Here is a 21,152-nt window from a genome sequence, read left to right on the forward strand (position 1 = left end):
GCCGCATCAGGACGAAGACAAGCTGCAGAAGTGGAGGGGGGAGGGGAGGAGGGGAGGAAAAGCGGGAGCGACCTTTGGTAGAGAAAACCGGGCAAGGGTGACAGGTGGGAAGAAAACCAAATCAATAGTATCCGCATCCGGAAAGCCACCTGGGCGTGCAGGCATGATTCGTGGATTTGATATGTAGTTTACCAAACCAATCTCAACATTAAAACGGAAGCGAGATACCCGTTGAGCACAGGATACACCTGGCCACTGACCCGACCCGTTCCGTGAGAGGATTACTGACCGAATGCTATATTGTGCTATGTGCTGCAATCTGCAGCCGATGAACGATGCACGATGCACAGAGAAGCTAGGACTGGCATGGATAGTCGCCGGGAGCTGTTCATACATCCATGGATACCAACCATAAACCATACTTGCCCTGCTCACTCATGGGCGGGCATATGCGGTACAACATCCGGTACCCATGGCATACGCACGCATGAAATTATCGTGTCGACAGCGACGTACCCGGTAGCAGAGAGACGCAGATGCAGGACGGGAAGCCGCTTGTTGAAGATATGTCCTGTGTATGTACATGTAGGTATGCTATGTCGCAGCAGGGGCAAGGTGGATCGAATCAAATTTTGACGTCGGACACATCGAATCAGCAAACATGACCTCGATGTAGGGCGCGCTCGTACGACGCGGGCCGGCCCTTGGTGTCGCCTACTGTGGGTCACCACTTGACCATGTCCATTTGGTGTCCGTAGGTAGTTAGGCTAATCTCTCCAGACAAGATGCCACACTAACCCCGGATGAACATGAATGAAGGTATGTAGGTACTTATGTCGTTCCCGTGCTTCACGAAGCCGTGAGGGTGTTCAATGTTGTATCTCGCCGGCATACGATGGTGTTTGAGGAACTCTATGTATTGTTTTTTATTTCTCCCTTTTTTTTTTGTTCTTCTTCTTTTCCTTCGTTCTTTACTTGCTGCGAATATTACAGTCTACCTAGCGTACTTGGTTAGACGACGACGCGTTTCTGCACCGGTAAGAAAAGTGGCTGGCTGAGGCATTTGAAGGAAGCGCGGTACCTGTACCGTATTGCATATCCACCTGGCAAGTTTTGCACGAGTACCGTCGATCTACGCCTTGCCTATGCCAAGTGGTCGAATATATGGCGAATCACCCGTAGCTCTCCCGCATGCCATACTTCAGCCATCATCCCGTTACAACTCATCGGGCACGTACGTGTAACTATCTTGACTAATATCTATCTTGACCGGCCAGCGGACGAGCAGATGGAGCGGGGCTTCCCTTTCCCTCCACCTTGCCATCCTTCAATCGATCTCCATCCATCGACTTGTTCGGGGAAAAGTTGTTTCAAACAACCTTTCGGACACGCGTACGAGGGGCGGCAAGGAAGACCATCTCCTGTGCTTGGCTCTTTCCTCTTTCTCATAATTGGTTTCTTTTGGGGCGGAGCTTCTAGATTTTCACCTCTTTGCTTTGTTTCTCTCAACGAACCGATGAATAATGCCTGCGCCTGCCCCGGCACCTGCACATGCGCCTGCATGACTGGTAGTTCATATCTCAGTGCTGTATGTACAGACAGCGAAGGTGCAGTACATTCGCTACACCGTGTATCTACACCATGCACGCATGCGTATGAATCTTAAGGACGATATAGTATGTATGTCCTGGCATATAGTCGACATTACCGCCGAGAAGAGGGAGAAGAAGACGAGGACGAAGAAGCTCTTTCCCCCTACCCCCTTCTCGCCCGACCAGATCCCGTGGCTGAGTGGCATCGTGTTGACGAAATGCATAGAAAAAACCGAATGCGGTGCGCCAGGCTACCCGCATCCATGTACTTAGTGGGATGGGTAAGTTCCAATCCCTCCACCGTGTAGAAGCCAGGGTAAAGCCAGGGTAGTTGTGCTCAAGTTATGCTAGAATACTAAGCGTTATTTAAAGATCTGGTTCGTGCGCGGTACACGACAAGGGGGTCGAAACTTTTGCCTGACACCAAGTAGGTAACTAACGACTCTCCTTTCACTAAAGCTGTCTCTCCTTTGACGAAAAGAAAAGCAAGAATACCCCCCAGAATTCAACAATATGGATGTGTCTATACCTCCCTCCAGTCAGCGTTGTACTCCCCCACCCAAGTCATCATTGATTGATGTCTTTTCTTCTGTCCTCCAGTACAGTGGCAGTGGCGCCTGTGGATCTGGACCCTGGCAGCAGACTATCGACGCTGGAAGAGCAAGAACCCCGCCGCTTGCTCGTCCCCCGTTTCCTCTGCTCTCCTTGCAATCAATCCCTTGTTGAAAGTCAAGGAAGCCGCGCCGCTGCTACCAAACAAAATACCCGACATTAAATACTTACCCGTCGTCATATTTTGCGAAACATACCTATGTTGGGTGCACGTGCTGCCTACCTACTACCTACCTACTTTGAACAGCAAGTGCCGCACATCCCAAAATACCTACAGTGTTCCTAGTACAGGCATTACTTCCAGACTACACGTTGGCAGGTTCCTGGGTCCAGTCGCCAAGGTTCTCGCCATTGAATCCGTTCTGCGGTGCCGTCCGTCCTGCCATTATGGACCCTGTCCTCTCGAAGCCGGCGAGGCTCCTCTCCCTCTTGTGGACTTGAAATCATCCAAGTGGCTCCTTCTCTGCCTTCGGGGTAGAATTACCATCAATTTGATTGCTCTTTTCGTGGGAAGAAAGTGGCTTTCCTACCTACATACCAGACACATTTGACCCAGATAGTACGCCGAGTATCTGGCCGTCTGCAGATGGAAGTAGCAGCTTTGCAAATCACGGTATGATGCTCTCAGCTTGGAACCTGTCCTCTCCCCCGGCCTACTCCCTTCCCTTTGGGGTATAACTGGCCCTGAACCTGCTGCATACGCAGCATCTGCCTCGACGACTCGGATCGGGACCTTGCGGACGGGCTGGATGCCGTCGCGCCAGGTAGATCGCCACCGATGTTAACATCTCGCCACCCTTGTACCACCGTAGCTGTCCTTTTGACGTTTTGATTGCTCCTTCTTCCTCGCCAGCTGCCAGCGTCCATCGGCTGCTGTCCTCCCCTGTGCCACGAGGTACATAGCCGGGGCCTGCAACGCGGGTGGGGAGCAGCTACTCATGTTCCCTGGCTATCGAGACTTCTGAGCATCGCGTGTGTAAGTCCAAAAGGTTGCAACCGCGGATGGCAGAGTCCTTCCTTCGAGCTGTAGCGAGTAGACCGCTCCCGTCGCTGTCTACTTTGCTTATTTATGATACTTGCATGAATATTCTACCTACCTTTCCCAGGTAGGCCTTTTCTCGGACCTTTTTCCGTCCTTTAAATGTGTGCTTTTTCCTCGACTTGGTCCGCCCTTGGTTCGTCAATCTTCTTTGCAAGTTTCTTCCAACATCGCCATATCCGCAACTTCGTTGGCTTCTATTGCGTTGGCCACTCTCGCTCTAGACCCGAGATCGTTTGACACTGCGTCAGTCCAGCTCTGAGAGGCATCATTGACTCAACCCCATCTCAGCCTCAAACAAACCAAAAGGTACGCAGTCCCCAGCAGATCATTCTCTTGTGGTGCTTTCCTGACGCGAACGAAGCCATGGAGTACCACCTCGCCAACGGCCCTATCGCTGTTCCTCAACCAATCCGTGACGCACAGCTGACCGCCGCATGTGGACATGGTGGATGTGCCTTGTCTGAAGAGCCTCTTGGCTTGCCCTCTGGTTACCCTTCCACCTTGGACAGCAGACTTGCTTGGAAGGGATCTGATTTCAAGGACGAAGAATCCTACGTCTGCCATATGACTGAAGGAGATGTTGCCGAGATCAAGTCCACGCTGGAGCACTTCAAGGGTGAGTCGGCATCACATGCCCGTCCACAGATCATAGAGACGAGATACTAATAACTTTTTTTTTCTTAGCCCTGGAACTTGACGGCGACTTGGTCAACGTTGAGAACTTCCCCCCTTTCCACTCTGGCGCCCAAGCTTGCCGGGATTGGCCAGGAACTTCACAACGGCAAGGGATTCTCTGTCATCAGGGGAATCAAGCCCAGAGACTTTTCGGTCGAGGAACTCACCATGGTGTGGCTTGGAATACAAGCGCATATTGTCGATCAGCGCGGCTGTCAAGACCACAAGGGCAACATGCTAGGTGAAGTCCCCCGACACTCTAAATGTCACTCACTCGCTGACATGATGTTAGTGCACATCATTGCCGACGACTCTTCGGCGGAAATGCTTGGACATCACCGCCATTCGACCTCGTCTATCGTAAGTAACCGGAGCAAGTCTCAGTTTACAGGTGCCGAAGCTGACAATCCCCCCCTGCAGAGTTTCCACAATGAAGAAGCCGGTGACTGTGTTGGCTGGTTGACGAGAAGCACTCCGGCCTCAGGTGGCAGATGCATCATTTCATCCGCATACCACGTCTACAACGTGCTTGCAGCCTACCGCCCAGATATGATCCGGACCCTGGCGAAGTCAGACTGGCCCTTTGCCATGTATGTATTCATCGAGTTGCTAAACTATTGGATCACGACTAACCTCTTGATAGCCCCAAATTCCAATGCCGGCCGGTCATCTTCTACCACAACTCCAAGCTGATTATGAACTTTGGCCGCACTCCCTTGCTTGGAAATGCCACCCACCCTCGGCCTTCTAGCTTGCCGCAAGTGAACGATCGACAGCGTGAAGCACTTGATGCCATCGAAGCTATTGCACGAGCCACGCAACTTGAAATCACTACGCAAGCAGGCGATATGCACTTCATCAACAACATGGCGGTGTTGCATCGACGCGAGGGCTTCGTCAACGGCCAAACGGGACGAGAGAAACGACACTTGGTTCGCATGAGGCTCCGCAGCTCAGCTCTTGGCTGGGACATCCCAGAAGAGCTAAAAGGCGATTGGCATGATGCTTTTGAGAGCAGCGCTGCGAAGGCATGGCATCTCGAGCCGATGCCAGGCGATGCGTTCCCACTTCGCAAGTACACCAACTAAGCTCAACAACCCCTAATCTAGCTACACGACGGAAATCGCTATTAATTCTTGGGGTATACGGTTGAGAGTACGGGAAGACAAAAGTTTGGCGTTTGAGGTCTGAAAATACGCGTCGATGCACAAGGATGAGACAGTATACGAGAAATTGTTTTGTGGCTGCATTATTGGCGCGGTGCATGCAGGCGCACTGCATGCTTCCACGGCGATAGTCGCCGATATGGTTCACCATGGGTTCGTTTGGGACGTTAGCAGAGACCTGGCGTGCACTGCGAGGTCTTGTTTGCTTCTTTTCCTTCTGCTACCTTTTCTTCGACATTCTTATTTTCGTTATCCTCTCTGCCCTTCACAAAGGCCTGTACTATTAGACCGGTTGGCCGGGGGCGAAGCATACGGGGTACATTGTTTTCTCAGTTCAGGTGTCTTCTTAAAGGATGATGGAACTTATTTGGCACAAGAGGGCGGTCTTCCGAGTATGCAATACGAATTCTTATCATAGTCCTTGGCAACCCTTCGGATCTGTGTGCAAATCACATGTGCGGCGTGAAGTGTGAAGACAAGAGGTGCCCTGCTCATGCGGCCAGTAAGACACAGCAGATCTTACGTCCTCTTGGACGTCTGACGGGCGGCACAGCTACCTGTCTGCATTCAGTCCTCTTGAGGAGATACAAAAGGCAATCTCGTACGGTTGTATCGATCGCATGTATGCTACGTATCAGTTTCTGGCCAAGTCGACGTCGACGTCTCCATGGCCTGCATGTTCTTCTGCATTGATATATGCTGCGTACTTTACATATACGTAGACCGAGAATGGCCGTTCTAGAAAGTGAATCAAGCGAGTAGTACAGAGACCTCTGGTAAGTAAAAACCCATCTTGGCTTACTACCTACTTGTACTTACCGTAGCAAGATGCCAGGAGGGTGGTGCATGGGTATTGACAAGAAGCATCCACGGAACCAGGAAAGAATGCCAATTATAGGCAAGGTTAGATAGGTTGAGGATAAGTAAAGTACGTGTCCCCACCGTCCAGTAGAGCCAGAACCGGCCTGAGAGACCCGGATCCGCGGTGTCAAATCGTTGTTTCTTCTTCTTCTCTTTCTTCTACAGGGATTATACGCCTGGGTGCGTATATATGACATGTCGAGCGACCCAAATGCTCACCTTCCTCACGTGGGTTCACTGTGGATCGAAAACGAAAGCGGTAATGGGGGAACTGCCCGCTTGGGCATCTATTCAAGCAGCAAGTCGCAGCTGGCTCATGAAGCAATATCCGAGACACTTTCAGTCAGCACGTTACATGCAACCAAGGCCAGGGAAATTCAATTGCAGACTGACCTCGACCGCGGGCTCCCACAGATTGATGAGAAAAACCAGAACCAGATGAAAATAAAACACGCTCACCGGTGTTGTCGTTAGTAGCACTTCTGCTGCAAGCTCCCATCGTCGGTCGACCGCTGCGGCACTGGAGCCCGTCCAATGTTACATGCAGCTTCCCCCCGTTTAGACCAGACCGCCACATATTGGCCAGTCAAGCAAGCGGCAGCAGATCGGCGCAACGAGAAATTGAGGGGTTTGCGTGACCTGTTCATGCTTGGCCGGGCTCTACATCCTCCCCCCTTCATTCACTCGCATGCCTACCTGCCTACGGGGTCACATTCACCCGGCTGACGGTTCATTCGCCAGAAATACCGGGCATTGGCGAGTTGGTGGTGGTGGTGGTCCTGCGTCACCTGGTAACCTGCCCGAGTGTGTGCCCGGCTCTCGCTGTTGGTGCATCGCTGGAGACAGAGATCTGCATCTATGCCCGGAGATTTGCCTCTCACGTCAGACCTCTAAGTGGACTGCACTTCCTTTTGCCCATTTGCCGTGAAACGGGGTTAAGAGACCTGGATGACCAGAAAGGGGTAACCGATTGGCGTTGCGTGTAGTGTGATATGGGCACAGAGAGTCAAGGCCCGTACCCGGTTCCTCTTGCGCTCTATTATTTGTTCTCTTCCTGGCCCGGATGGCTTGGTTGATGCTGGCGTGAGATGTGCCTCCTCTTCCTGGTGCCCCCCTACTCCTACTCCTACTCCTTCTTCCTCCTCCTCCTCCTTCTCCTCCTTCTCCTCCTTCTCCTCCTTCTCCTCCCCGTCCTTCTTCTGCCCTGTCCCGATAGGCCATGGGGCGTCCTCGTTTCACCGACTCGGCGCGAATTCTCAGACTTGCTTTTCGAATGTCGGTATGTGCAAGGTTCTGTCACCCTGGACGTCAGATTGTTTTGCTCCATGCGCTAGAATCCAAGAACCTGGTCGGCGGCATTGATTGATTGTTTCGTACCCGGAAATCATCCCTGGTGCATCCGAACTTGTTCTGGGTCTTTGACACACAGTCGATATGTCGTCTCGATTTCTTCAACCAAGCCACAACACAGGGGAGGGGTGTTCCTCGTAAGCCAATCATCGCCGGCCTCCTCGCTGCTCGGCGTGACACAGGTGCGCCAGAGAATTGTCATTGGACCAAAGCGGGTTTGACACCTCGATCCACAGACCCCGAGCCTCACGTCAGAGAACCTCAAAAATGATGAGTACTCTCAACAAGACGGCTGGCAAGCCATGAGCCGCGTGCATGACGTTGCAATGACAGCGAACTGCACCCCGACGCTCCGGCCGTTCGCACACCACATACATAGGGAGACGGAGAGGACACCGCCAGAGAGATCGAACCGATCCTCGCCCCGGAATCAGCCACATTCCTCCATTATGCATCACTGACGGCTGACTACTCTCATCACTTGCAATCGAGCCAAGGTTTGTCTGTTGGCTCCTCGGCCACTCACAGGGCCCCTGCTTCTCGTTTTCTTACCTGCATGCGCAAGCATGGTGTAATGAATGCAATGCATGCCTAGTCTCGTCTCTCCGCGAGAGATCTCGCACCATGCAGCAAGCAAAGACGCCCTGCGACCGCCCAAAGCAACTTCCGGTGCCGGAGGGGGGTCGAGTGCGACACAACGAGATGAGGTCGCGCTTGGCACTGTCCTTCGCACGCCGTCGCCGCCGCTTGTGTTCTGCTTGGCTATCGAACCATCATCTGCAGACTTTTGATTTTCTCCCTCCCTCGGGACCCAAACCGCGTAAACGGCCCCTTCATCCATTCATACACACACGGGCACTTGAGGCCATGTCACGTCCTAGAAAAATCCCTGCCTACCCATACATATGTGAGATGCGACGTAACGATATTGCCCTGCGCAAAACGATGGTGTGGCTGCGCGAGCTAGGGAGGAGCGGCGTGCTGTCTGCCCACAAATAGAGTCGCTGTTGGAACCGGGATGGAGATTACCGGGGTGGTGCATTCGAAGTAGGTAAACCTCTCGTCATATTCGGGGTTACGTTCGGGGATCACCGCTTCACTTCCGCGTTACGATCCCTGGAATAATGGAGCATGCATGCATTGGGAGAACTCGTTACAAATGACCACCGTCTACGTTATTCCTTTTGAAAGCCTAGCTGCCCATTGATCATCATAGTGATTCGAAGCTGCCGACGTTGGCCCATCTCAGGCTGGTCGGGGCCCGTCGCCAAAGGTGATGAAGAGAATACGGGGCTGGCTATATCAGATCGAGAAGACTGATATTTGCCCTTGGCGATCTTGCAGATGCCGGGCGGTGCCGATGGATGGGTGACACTGGCTCTCGATCGATACTTCAGCAGCAGGTAACGGACGAGTACCGCCCATTTATGGACACACTGTGTTGTGTATAGCTGCTAGCTGATCATGCTATTCAATACGACCGGCCTACTACCTGCCCATGGTGAGGAATGAGGCGGACACCATGCTGCTGTGCTCTGATGCTCTGATTGCTCTGGTGTCCCAACTACCAATTCTCCTTTAGAGCTGCCTGTCTCTTCCTGTGACGAGGGGCAGGTCTTGGGTGCTCTCGATCCGCCAGTTGCTTTCGCCACCGCAAGAACTATTGGCTCTCATCTTGGCTTCGAGACTTTAGGTATACGACAGTTTACCGAATCTCAAGTTGTTGTGGTTCGGTTGTGTAATGACATTATGATGATGTTTCTAATGGAAGTATTGTAAAGGGCCCTCGTTGGGGAAGACCGCCGGAGGTGCATGTACTGGTGAAGCCGTCCTCGTCTTTGGAAGAGGAGGCAATACCTCGAGCAGGATCTACACAGTTGCTTGCTCCGTACGGCTGGAGGGATGTTGAGCCACGTTCACTCCGGAGATAGATGGAAGATGTGTTACCTGTAGGTTGGTCGCTCAAGTAGGACAGAACCACGCATGCTTGTCAGCAATTGTCTCCTTTACCGCGGGGAGGGAGGCAACAACAGTGTCGTGGGAGATGCTTGTCTGTACCGATTCATCAGTAGGGGGATAATGTGGCAGGATAACGTGGCGATTCGGTGCCATGGTATCTCCAGATTGAAGGCAAATACGAAACGAAATGGACGGCTTTAAAAAGGTGAGACGGTTATATCACATATACAGTCACGGCTAGCAGGCGAATACCAGTATCGTGGGCAGTCTGTAGTATGGGACATGAGCTCTTTTGGGGCCATGATGCTCCGGAAAGCGGCTTCCCCGTAAGAAAGGGGTCTCGTCACTCATTACTTGACTAGTCTCGAGCTGGTATCAGCATTCGTCGCCGTGGCCCTGCTCACAACTTGCTGGATCCAATGGCTGAGTGGATTGTAATGTGTACCAAAGCTAGTCTCAGTTGAGGACTGAAGGCCGTGTGTTGTTGCCTTGTCTCTTGATACTAGCCCCATGGCAGTGCAATCTGATCACCCAAGAGGTGAACACATAGAGACCTGGCTAACAGGCGGATGGGCGACTATCATGCGTTCTCGCGCGTTGTCAGATGTGCGGAACGTCCGACAGACGAATCCAAAGGCCTGCCCCCGTATAACGATACACGACCCAAGCTACTCATGCGTAGATGGGTGTTCATGACTTCATGGACTCATTGCTCACTGAGAGAACCATGGCATGGCATGGCGTGGCATATTCGACGTCTCCCTTTGCAATGGCCCTCGGTGCTTCGATTGATGCAAGGGATTGCGTGGTTGCCGAGGCGCCTTCTGAACCTCCATGTGGAGCGACGAAACAAAAACCACATTCCCACATAATGTGCCATGGCGACAGGCAGACAGCAGCGACAACAGCACGCCCGAGCCGCCCTTGACCTTAGCTCAGCTGCTGTTCTGCACCTCCCCCTGCTCCATGCCCGTGATCTCGGCGACGATGGCGTTAATCTCGCGCTGACCCCGGGCATTGCAGGCGTCACCATCGCAGATGGCGGTGACGAGCACCATGACGCGGGGCCCCTGGACGACGTGCAGGTACGACATGGGCGTGGTGAGGATCTGCGTCGTCGGCGCCTTTTCGCACACGCCGCACGCGTCCGGGGAGGCCACGAGGCACACGGCCTTGTGCTGGTCCATGATGGGCGCCACCGCCCGCATGTAGGCCTCGCGGTAGTCGGCCACGCCCGCCGGGTCCGCCGTCACGAGCCGCGCCGGCAGGTCGTGCGTGTAGTCGAGCTGCGTCTCGCCGCACATGAAGACGAAGGTGACTTTGCGGGTCGCCGCCATGGTGACGTTGCGCTTTCTCTCTTTAGGGGCGACGAAGATGGGGCAAAGCTGCAATTCGAAGGGAATAGATGATTGGAGCCAGATGGGTTTGTAAACGCGTTAATACATTGGCGAAACGACGAAAACTTTGACGATGGCAAGAGCGGGGATGAACGCGGCGACGTCACGTGAGCGAGGGTTATCGCAAGCAAACAGGCACGCAGGCAGACAAACCAAACAAACGAGCCAATAAGAAAGCAAAAACAAACAAACACGAGGGCTATGCAAAACTCAGGAAGATAGATGTTAGACAACCAGATGTGCCGGTCTGGCGGTGGCTCATGAGTGAGTGTTGATGGCTCTACGTGAAGCTTGCCTGAAAAGTGATGTGTGGTGGCAACTGAAGACGTGATGGACACCATCAATATCTTCCTTCAACGTATCCGCCTCCGAGTTATTGAGAGTGATATCGAAGGGTATCAACTGCGTGGTCACATACTCTTGAACAGGGCCGTGATGGGCCATTCTCTACATGAAGGATGGCCAACTTCTCTTGATACCTTTCGACATCCTCTCCTCCTGGCGGCAACGCAATTGTGCCCCATCGGCGAACTTCATTCACTCGTACAACATTGCTATACCTAGGTAGTCAGCCAGCAAGCAGTGCTACGAGTGTCGGAGCTGTAGGTTGAACATTATGTCTATATTTGTTTTGGTCGACGAGCCGCCGCAACGGGCTCAGCGCTCGGCATACTCGACAAAATGCATATCCCCTATCAAAGCCAGACTGCGAGGCTGGCATGGTATCGCACATGAACAGCACCAAGAGAAGTTGGGCTATCCATGCAAACGTCCCTCGGGAGCCGTAATAAACAGTGCAGATGGCGTCTACCTAACAATTGTTGTCTTGCCTCTTGTCAGCTGAAGGGGCTGCGCCGTTGCATTTGCAAGTGTCTCCGCCTAAGCTGTCGGTGTAGATCAGGGATGAAGTAATGGATTACCGACATATGCTATTCTCAAGGTCGCGATCGTTCCATTCATACCTAGCCACAATCTCTGAGCCGAACTGCTTTGCTCGACAAGAGCAAGTAAAAATGCCTGCATACCAAGCCGTAATAACCGTACACCCGGCTCTTCTCCTCCTCTTGGCTCCCTTAGTTTACGGTAACAACTGCGCAAGAGTGTGCCCATGGTCCTTTCCGACCTGGCGGGTGAAAGCAGAATCCCCTACCTGATTGGATTCGCTCAGCCTATGGGGCAAGACACTTAAGCCAGGCCTTGACATCCATGAGACGAAGCCGTCAGGAGAGGGAGGCCGCCTGGAGACAAACTTGGCTAAATCTCATGACTAGGGCTGCTTGAGCCCTTTGATTGGTATGTCAATTGTAATTTACTAGGACAGAGCTAGACCAGGAGTGGGTGAGGAAAAGAGAGGATGTGAGGATTTGCTGTACACCTAAGCCACGGCGGAGGACAGTGCAGTTCCTGCTTGACTCTGGACTACATGCTACAGAACTACGATCTAACGAACCGGCACCCATCGAGTAAGAATCTGTTGGGAAAGCCCGCCTTTATTCCCGTTCACGGAGAGATGAGCTGCAGTGGCTAACAGAAAGTGGTAATGGACTCTCACGTCGAAAGATCCCCTTTCCCATCCCAAGTAGTTATGTTTTTTCCATCATCAACAGCACCTCCAACCTTTCCCAAAGCATTGAGGTCTCAATTGTATCTGAAGATGGATCTCTGGGGGGTCTGACTGCCGGTCCAGCTTCAAACGGGCTTTGTATGGACTTTGGGAACCCATAGTAGCCTAATCGACCGGGCCATGTCGGGCAAATGCACGATGGCTCCCTCGTAATAATGCCGGCACTCATTAGAACATGCTAATGCCTCACCTGTAACAATAGTTGTATGTGGCGATCTTGTTACCCATAGGGAGAAGCAGCTATCGATATTCATCCTGATCCGACACTCTTGCGCTTCACAGTAGCGTACCCGGCATAGTAATCACTAATGCCAGGCGGGTCCAGTGTTTATAGCATACCCGGAGCTCTGTAAGGTACCTTGGTGAGCAGGGGTGCTAGGAAACATCTCAAGACATCTCCTGAGGCATGCTGTCCTTGGTGAAGTGCTGTGGCATCGCAACATCCGTTACATGCCGTGCCATATAGAAGCTGCCCAAGCCTATGCTACAGACTTCGCAACATGCATCGAAGCAGGCGGAAGCAGGCATTGTCGATGTTCCAATACCTGGGCTGCCACATAAATGACCCCCTATGAACATCTCTAGTATGCCAAAGTAGGGCATTATCACAGAGCGGAGTGGTGAGCCCAGCAGCCGTGCTCGCTCTGACCAGATATGGTTCTTTTCTCGAGGGGGGCCCAATGGGCCGAATGGGCCGCGACAGCAGGCAGGCCTTCCCCCGGGTAGGCCTTATCTATTCCAAGAAGGCGTAGCTACGGGGTCCGGATGGTCTGAAAATAGATGCCTAGGCTGTTTCACGAAGCAACAGCCGAATCCCTGGCACCAGCACCTGATTCGAGGCTAACAACAAGGGCCCGCGGCACTGCGAACAAAAAAAAAAAGCAAACGGCATCTGTTGCCTTGTTCGTTCAGCTTTTGTCTCGATCGATGCTGACGTGGCTGCATGAAGGCGGGATGGGATGGGATGGGATGGTGGAGGGCATGGTGGATGGCGAATCCGAATCTGGGGGTGGGGGTCCCAAGACGGAAAGTTTCTAGAAGGGCCAGGCAGGGGTTTGGGGTTTTACTACTTGATGCCAATCAATGCAAGGGACACGAGACCACAAACGGGCTGTCAAGTAATGGAAATTCGTTTGCCGGGACACTTGGCGAAGCTGTTACGTGATGGAAAGTCCTGCCGTCTGTCTAGGTCTGAGCCTTACGCCTTGGCACCATGAGCTTATTCCAACGTTTGACCCGAGGCGTACTGGTACGGGAATGGACAATGATGATGCTGAGCGATGCATCTCGTTGACTGTGTGCCCGCGAGAATAATACCGCAACACTGGTCGGCAGCGTCGTAACGATGACATACATGGATATGAATCGGATCGACTTGGCCGTCTCCCTCAGATGCTCGAGTTGGCGCCAAGAAGGCCCTGAGCTGACTGGATGAGAAATCCGCCGCATCACTATTGGCCGAGATAAGACAGACTTTGCCAAGAGATAAGGTCAGCCCTTGACCCCCGTCGCGGGTGGGCACTTTGGTGGGGATGCTGCTGAGTAGCCCGACGCTAGAGGGGGCTTACAGCTGCTACCAGAATTGCTACCACGCTGCACGGTAATAACTGTGCCTACCATTACGACTTATTACTCTGAGCCGGGCGAAGACCCAACATGAAGACAAGACAAAGACAGCCTTACCTACCTGGTCTATCGGTAGGTTACGGTCGCTCCGTACTCAGTACTGAACACGCGTCTAAATGTGAGCAGCATGCGGGATATGTAGTGGTTTCGCATGGGCCCATTAGCACATGACTGCCGGAGCTCTTATCTCTTTGCCGATTGCATCGGCTTGTGAAAAGCTCTGACAGAGACCTTTGTTTCGTAAGGCAATGTTGGCCAGCTAACCACTCTTCAAACTGAGATTGGGGTCGACCTGGGATTCCAGTGTCTTATTGACATCATGGCCACCGGCTTTTACCACACACAAACAGTAACACCCGTCGTTATCACGCACAGGCACCACTAGCGCTCGCCCAGGGAAATTGTTAGTGCAGTACAAGGCCATGCAGCAGCGGACTGAACGCACCGTCTGAGCTTGGTTACCCAGGTACATAAGGTAGGTACTTGTCCTCGCGGCTTGGTAGAGCCAACCTGGCCAACCCCGACACTACCGGTACGTCCTCAGCAGCATTGAAGTAAGCATATTGTCAATCGTCCGGGGTTTAATTGATGCATTTGATGGGGGAGCATGTCATGGACCTGGCTTGGCCATGTGCGATTGATGATATAAACAACAGCTACACCCGCAGATAAGATAGATCAATATCTAAACAGTAAGTGACAAGTGCCCCCTGCCTGGGACAAACTCTTTGTAAGTCCCAAGACAAACGATTTCGTAAAATTTTCATGGGCCCCACGTATTGGCCCCAGCGGTTCTGGGGCCTGTGCTTCCGCCCGTTCTATTTGGGGGTGTTGTGTGCAAGATGCAGGACCGGTCTTGGTTCGTCGATACATGAACTGCGGCGGGCTCGGTACGGCACGGAACATTGCAGTCGAGTCGATATCCGAGAGCCCTAGCTTTGATGACATCCATTGGTCCAAGGCTTTTTGGGTTGGGATGGTGCCTGAGTGGGATTCAGGAAGAGTTGAAGAGGACAACGGAACGGTGAGATAGAGTGAGAGAGATATATACGTATTTCTGATACCAGTGTCGTGATTGCATAGAATCGCCAAGGCATAATGTGTGCTGCTGGTCCGGCATCAATCTGTTGATCCAAACTCGAAATGGATGGATGGAAAACAGCCCCCTTTGGTGATTTTCTTCAAGCTTTTTCTTCGCAGAGTGCCGAATCGTCGTCGGGAAAAGTGTTCTGCAGAGTCCAAAGTCCCGCCTCCCAAATCAGGTCTAGATTGCAAGGTTAGATCAAGCACCCACTTATATCATGCTCAGCATGGCATGGCAGCATGGGGTTTCCGAGGCTGGCCCCATCGTATTTGAAGATTCAACGACAAATCCGACTGTCCTGGTGAGTAGATACGATACGGCAGAGTTCCGTTCCTCGCCATCGTCCGTTTCGACCTAGTCCGACCCGCTGCCGTTATCGCCTTGTTTCGCCTCCATTGGCCGGTGACGTGCCCGGCCAGAGGTCAGTCTTCGTTGAGCGAGATAGGTAGAGGCGGACGCCGGCACACCCAGTGGCCAGACTGCTGCTGGCCACGCAAACTGAGGCCGGCCGCTCATGGCAATAGTAATAAAGCACACCGCATGTATGCACATGCTTCAAAGATATCCGCAGAATCCAGAGTTCGGCAACGGATGGTCCGATCGAGTCTTCTTGTCCACCTCTGCTCTGCAGACCGTTTTTGCTGAACCAAGGTGGCGCTTTCATGCAAGCGCAGAAGCGATCCATTCTCGTTCACACCAATCGCGACATCGGTCCTTTGCCAGGCAGCCTGGCCAGCCTGGCACTGGCATCCCGCGCGGTGGCTGTTCGAGCTGGAACAAGCACGAACCTTGGTACTGGGCCGGCCCAAATCCCACTTTTCCTGACGGAAGCTCTCTGCTAAACGTTGCCCATTGATGGCAGGGCATGGGCAACATGGGACGTCCAAGTCCTTGTACCCAGCTAACGCACGCCGCCTGGACGAGTCTCCCACCCCATTATCTGCATTCCGTCTGGGTCACCCTCTTATTGGTTTGGGCGCCGATTTCTTCCCAAATATGGCGCCCCTGTTCTCAGTTCTCAGGGATCAGGTACTTCGGTACGGGTGATCTCGCGACCTAGGGACCTAGGGATTCCTGGACCTTTCGGCGCAGAGGAGACCTAGGTAGCGTCCACCTTTATTGCTTAGCCAGTGTCGCCTTCGTATATAACTCTATGCCGCGGCCATCTGTTGCCCGGCAAAGGAGCCGTCCTCGTTCCACATTGCTCTCCTTGTATTTTTGGATAGAGTTCACGACCGGGGGGCTTTCGTCTGCAGATTCCAGCCTACACAACATATCTACCGCCACATCGAGACGCCTTTTCGACTCGACAAGTTCATCGCTGCGACACCATGTCGTACTCGTGGGTTGGAGCTCCTACCGAGTTCAATGGCACCAACGAAGAGACCGGTGGTGACTCCAGTACGTCTACACCTGCTGACTGCATCTTGGTCCTCGCTATCCTGCACAGCTTAGAGGATGACTGCTTACCTCGACGAATCGTGTAGCCACCGAAAACCTAAACCAATGGTATCAATCCGGAGATCAAGCCTTCATCATAGTGGCGGCCTGCATGGTCCTGATTATGGTGCCTGGTATCGCCTTCCTCTACTCCGGTTTGTCTCGAAGAAAGTCGGCCCTATCGTTGATTTGGGTGGTTATGATGTCCTTCTCTGTCATCATTGTAAGTATAGGAATTCAGCACCAGCTGCCGAGTCACCACTGTCTAACAACATTCGTCCACAGTTTCAATGGTACTTCTGGGGATATTCATTGGCGTTTAGCAGCACTGCCACGAATGGATTCATTGGCGATCTACACCACTTCGGTCTCATCAACACACTCGCCAAGCCATCGCCCGGTTCTCCTCTCATCCCCGAGCTTCTGTACTCGTTCTACCAGGTAAGCAAGCCGGCTTTCACCTGTGCGGCCAGCGCAGCCCCGCCACGGAGGGTTTAGGCTGACATGCTGTGATTTCAATAGATGCAATTCTGCGCCGTGACCGGTGCGCTCGTGATTGGTGCGACTGCCGAACGAGGCCGTGTCCTTCCCGCCATGGTTTTCACCTTTTTTGGGCTACCATCGTCTACTGCCCTGTTGCCTGCTGGGTCTGGAATGTGAATGGATGGGCGTTCAAATACGGAGTTCTCGACTACGCCGGAGGTGGCCCTGTCGAAATTGTCAGTGGAATGTCCGCACTCGCCTACTCCTGGGTCCTCGGCCGCCGCCACGAGAAGATGATGCTCAACTTCCGACCCCACAACGTATCCCTCATCACCCTCGGGACGATTCTGCTGTGGTTTGGGTGGCTTGGCTTCAACGGCGGCTCTGCCTTTGGTGCCAACCTTCGCGCTGTGATGGCCTGTTGGAATTCCTGCTTGACTGCCATGTTTGCCGCCATGACGTGGTGCCTCCTCGATTTCCGCCTGGCCAAGAAATGGTCGATGGTCGGCTGGTGTTCCGGTGTCATCTCTGGTCTTGTCGCTGCCACTCCTGCCTCGGGGTTCATTCCCCCGTGGGCCTCGATCATCTTGGGCGTTGTCACCGGAGTGTGCTGTAACTTTGGCACTAAGGGTATGCTGCCCGTCTACTCTACCAAGCGTCAATTGCTAACCTCGTGACAGTAAAATTCTTGCTCAAGATCGACGATTCCCTTGATGTGTTCGCCGAACACGGTATCGGCGGCATGGTTGGCCTCGTCTTCAACGCACTGTTTGGCGCTGGCTACATCATTGGCCTTGACGGAGTCAACACGGGCGCCGTTACCGGAGGCTGGCTGGACCACAATTGGAAGCAGCTTTACATCCAGATTGCCTACATCGTTGCCTGCACGGCCTACTCCTTCGTTGTTTCCGCCATCATCGCCAAGATCATCGACATCATCCCTGGCCTCCACCTCCGTGCCAGTGAGGAGGCGGAGCTTCTGGGCATGGACGACGACCAGCTTGGCGAGTTTGCTTATGATTACGTCGAGGTCCGCCGTGATTTCCTTGCCTGGACTCCGGCGAAGGAGGAACCTCACAGCGGCCACGCTCAAATCGTACCTCAGCACGGTATCGAGGAGCACGCGCACATGGCCAACACCAACGGGACGTCGCTCGAGTCCGAGGCCGAGAAGATCGGCATCTCAGCTCGCGCACCTGCCAAGCAAGCGGCTATTGACAAAGAAGCGCACGAGCAAGATCCTCGCGACCCGGCCACGACGACGCAATAAAAGCGACCTTGGCGCGTGCTTGTGGGATTTGGATATACGATTTTTATATATATATTTACGTGGACCAATTTGGTCTACCGGGCTCTCTACAATCACCCGGCTTGTTAGGAAACAGGCGGAAAAACTATGGGAATGATGTAAGCTGCGTACATACGGAGATTGCTTTGCGCTTATAAAAGCGAACCAAATGGGAGCGAGGAGTTACGGGACCTAGATACCAATCTACATTTTCTTTTCCTGTCACTGTCACTGCCACGCCATTACGGGCCGTAATGAGTAATCAATCTATCTATCAAGTGTCGAAAGTATCAATGACGCATGTGTGCGTAGATTGACGGGAGTGTAGATTGACGGGAGTTGCAACCTACATGAAAGTCGGTTTCGGTACGGACCCCACCTTTTGTCATGGATGGATTGGGGGAAGCTTTTATCGATAATGCAACTGGGGAGCTGAGGGTGCACCTTCCATGCCCATCCTCGAAGCTTAACATGCCCGCCATGGCCATGCGCCCAACCAACTTGAACTACCTGAACCTCTCGACCGGCCCAAATGCCTTCATGGCCAATTTTGCCTCATTCATTACATACAACATCGCACAGGCTTACTTGTTCTGTACTCTTGACAGAGTAGCTATTACCGTGGGCTCGGAACCCAGAAGCACCAGGCCAGAAACGTACGCTCAGAACATGATGACATGGCGAACGTTGCTGGCCCCGCGGGGAAGCTTCAAGTGAGCAGATGCGTTTGCGAAACTGGCCACCAGCGATACCATCTGCCACCCACCACTACAATCCCCTTCGACCACCCAGGCCCTACGGGTCCTGCGAATCCCATCGTTTTTTCTACCACACGCCGACCTAACCGACGATGACGACGACGACGAAGAGGAAGACGGAAGTGACGATGGCGGCAACGGCAGTGCTGGGCAACTACAGCCTGCAAACCCGCCCCCGATTGGGATTGCTACTGCAGGCGTTGAGTTTGATGGCTGGCCAGACCCTCTGTCGGATGATTCGGACGAGTCGGACGACCTGGCTAGCGAAGCAGACGCGACCAACACAATGTCTGAACAGTTTCCCGAAGACGGAACTCCGCCGTCCGTCGCGCCCTCAAGGCTGAACCTCACAGCTTTGTCGCAAGTCCACAACCTCTATTTCGCAGCCTACAGAAACCAGATCCACATCTCGCGCCCACGTAGCTGTGTTGCGCACAGTCTCCCTTCTGTCCCGGACTTTGTTCTCACGCCACCCGTGAGCGATGCGGGAAGAAGGGTTATCGGGGCTCTTGATCGGGAATTCTCCCACCAGGTCAACCATCTGATCACCGGGATGCTTGGGGAACAGGAAATTCTCCTGCTTGCCTACGATGATGGCGATGTGATCGCGTACTACACTAGGGCTCTCCAAGCAGAAGTGACTCGGCGCGAGGCAGATTGCGAGACCAATGACCACACGGTCCGCCCCTTCTTCCACGAGAATGTCCAACGGTCCGCTTGGGGCCTGGCAATCCATCAAAAATCCCGCGCAATAGCTGTCGGGTCTAACGCCCACGAAGCGACTGTCTTTTTGCCAGCCTTATCCGGCTGTGAGTTTGAAGCTCTGCCGCGCGTGCGTCGTGGCATCGAACCGCTATACAAGACCGTTGTCAGGGACATCCACGAAGTCAAGAAAGAGGGAGATGTTCCCTATATGACACCGCACGATGTTTCGTTTTCCATGATTCGCAGGCATCTCAACTGGAAGATCGTATTCGAAACCGGAGACCTAGGCCATAATATACCGAACCTGGCTTTCAGTAGCGACGCAGAGGGCCATGTCGATAAGGTTGTAGCTGTCGATGTGAGAGGAACCATCTGGCTCCTCAATATATGGGAGTTGTGGGTGCCTCCTACTATGATACCAGGTATCCACAGGTCAAGAATGGCCCCGAACGGTATCCTCCCTGATCAAACGAGGTGAGTCAACGCCCCAAGGTGATGATGTCGTTGGGCTCGTAAACCAACTTGAGCCCGACCACTACAGAGAGTTTTGATACTGATCTGAAGAAAAGACCTCTGGGCTGGGGTGTTGTGGTGATACCCGAAACCAGTTTTCTGGCCACGGCTAACTTCCATGAATCACTCGGCATAACCCCCCAAAAAGCACGATTTGCCGAAAACGATAGGATTGGTCGTTGGATCGACACCAGTCGTGCAATACATAGCGTACCACACATTGCAACCAACCACCCCTGGGCGCGTCGAGCGAACCGCGTTGCGCCCTTTGAGCATCAACACCTCGTCGAGTCTGAATGCTGGGTTGAGAAGTTTCGGGATAGCAGCCACAGCTTGAAGCCAGTCGAAGTCAGACCTGGAAAGAGCAAGAAGCGCAGTAAGATCCTCAAAGATGGAAGTAGCATTCTTCGCACCTACGAGACGGATATCGAGCTGAGGAGTCATGAAGAAGGTGGAGTTGGCATCATGTGCCAGCACGCGACCGCGCAGGTGAACCGGCCGACTTTCCCGTTGGCAAGATGGGGAATAGACCGGATCAGCAATGTGGTGTTTGTGCCGGAGCTCTCGCTTGTTGTAGGAGCGTCCATGTCAGGCCGCGTTGCTTTGATCACGTTGACGAAGCCTCAACCGCGTAATGATCAGTTTGAATGGTATTTCGAACGGGGGTTCAGGATCGAGGCTATTCTACCAACGAAGAAGGACGAAGATGCTGGCTTGCGACCTATCTGCCCTCTGTACGGGGTGGCAGTTGGGCCTCTGCCCGTCGCCACGGGATCTGGGGACAGCCAGGCAAGAAACAATCTTAGATATCGCCTGATGATCCATTATTATGATCTACGGATTCTGAGCTATGAAATCAGCCGGAACGTAGAAACAAATAGACTGGTGGTCGCTTAAGGGCCCAGCATTCCTCCCAAGAGAGTGGTATTGGGCGGCGTTGGGGGGTTTTCTCATGGCTTGGAGTCCTGCTTGATTGA

At 53.2% G+C, this 21,152-nt stretch overlaps 4 protein-coding genes across 4 annotated transcripts; 3 read left to right on the forward strand and 1 right to left on the reverse strand.

Annotated features, from left to right (window-relative positions):
- Positions 1-3,609: 3,609 nt before the first annotated feature.
- PG986_013499 (Taurine hydroxylase-like protein SAT17) lies at positions 3,610-5,009 on the forward strand (the record flags this gene model as incomplete). The annotated part of the gene is made up of 4 exons (XM_066849721.1): positions 3,610-3,862; positions 3,931-3,953; positions 3,997-4,511; positions 4,565-5,009. 4 exons carry the CDS (start codon positions 3,610-3,612, stop codon positions 5,007-5,009), a joined length of 1,236 nt encoding a protein of 411 aa, XP_066693864.1.
- Positions 5,010-10,192: 5,183 nt separating this feature from the next.
- PG986_013500 (uncharacterized protein) lies at positions 10,193-10,594 on the reverse strand (the record flags this gene model as incomplete). Its single annotated transcript, XM_066849722.1, has 1 exon — positions 10,193-10,594. The coding sequence occupies one exon, from the start codon at positions 10,592-10,594 to the stop codon at positions 10,193-10,195; it is 402 nt and encodes a 133-aa protein (XP_066693865.1).
- Positions 10,595-16,319: 5,725 nt separating this feature from the next.
- Positions 16,320-18,181, forward strand: PG986_013501 (Ammonium transporter MEP3; the record flags this gene model as incomplete). Its single annotated transcript, XM_066849723.1, has 5 exons — positions 16,320-16,389; positions 16,476-16,651; positions 16,714-16,891; positions 16,951-17,541; positions 17,592-18,181. 5 exons carry the CDS (start codon positions 16,320-16,322, stop codon positions 18,179-18,181), a joined length of 1,605 nt encoding a protein of 534 aa, XP_066693866.1.
- Positions 18,182-18,679: 498 nt separating this feature from the next.
- On the forward strand, positions 18,680-21,072 carry PG986_013502 (uncharacterized protein; the record flags this gene model as incomplete). The annotated part of the gene is made up of 3 exons (XM_066849724.1): positions 18,680-18,855; positions 18,946-20,136; positions 20,190-21,072. 3 exons carry the CDS (start codon positions 18,680-18,682, stop codon positions 21,070-21,072), a joined length of 2,250 nt encoding a protein of 749 aa, XP_066693867.1.
- Between the last annotated feature and the right edge of the window lie 80 nt (positions 21,073-21,152).

The sequence above is a fragment of the Apiospora aurea genome (genome assembly GCF_038362705.1).
Source record: "Apiospora aurea strain CBS 24483 chromosome Unknown utg000009l_segment0_segment0, whole genome shotgun sequence".
NCBI classification, from domain to species: Eukaryota; Fungi; Ascomycota; class Sordariomycetes; order Amphisphaeriales; family Apiosporaceae; genus Apiospora; species Apiospora aurea.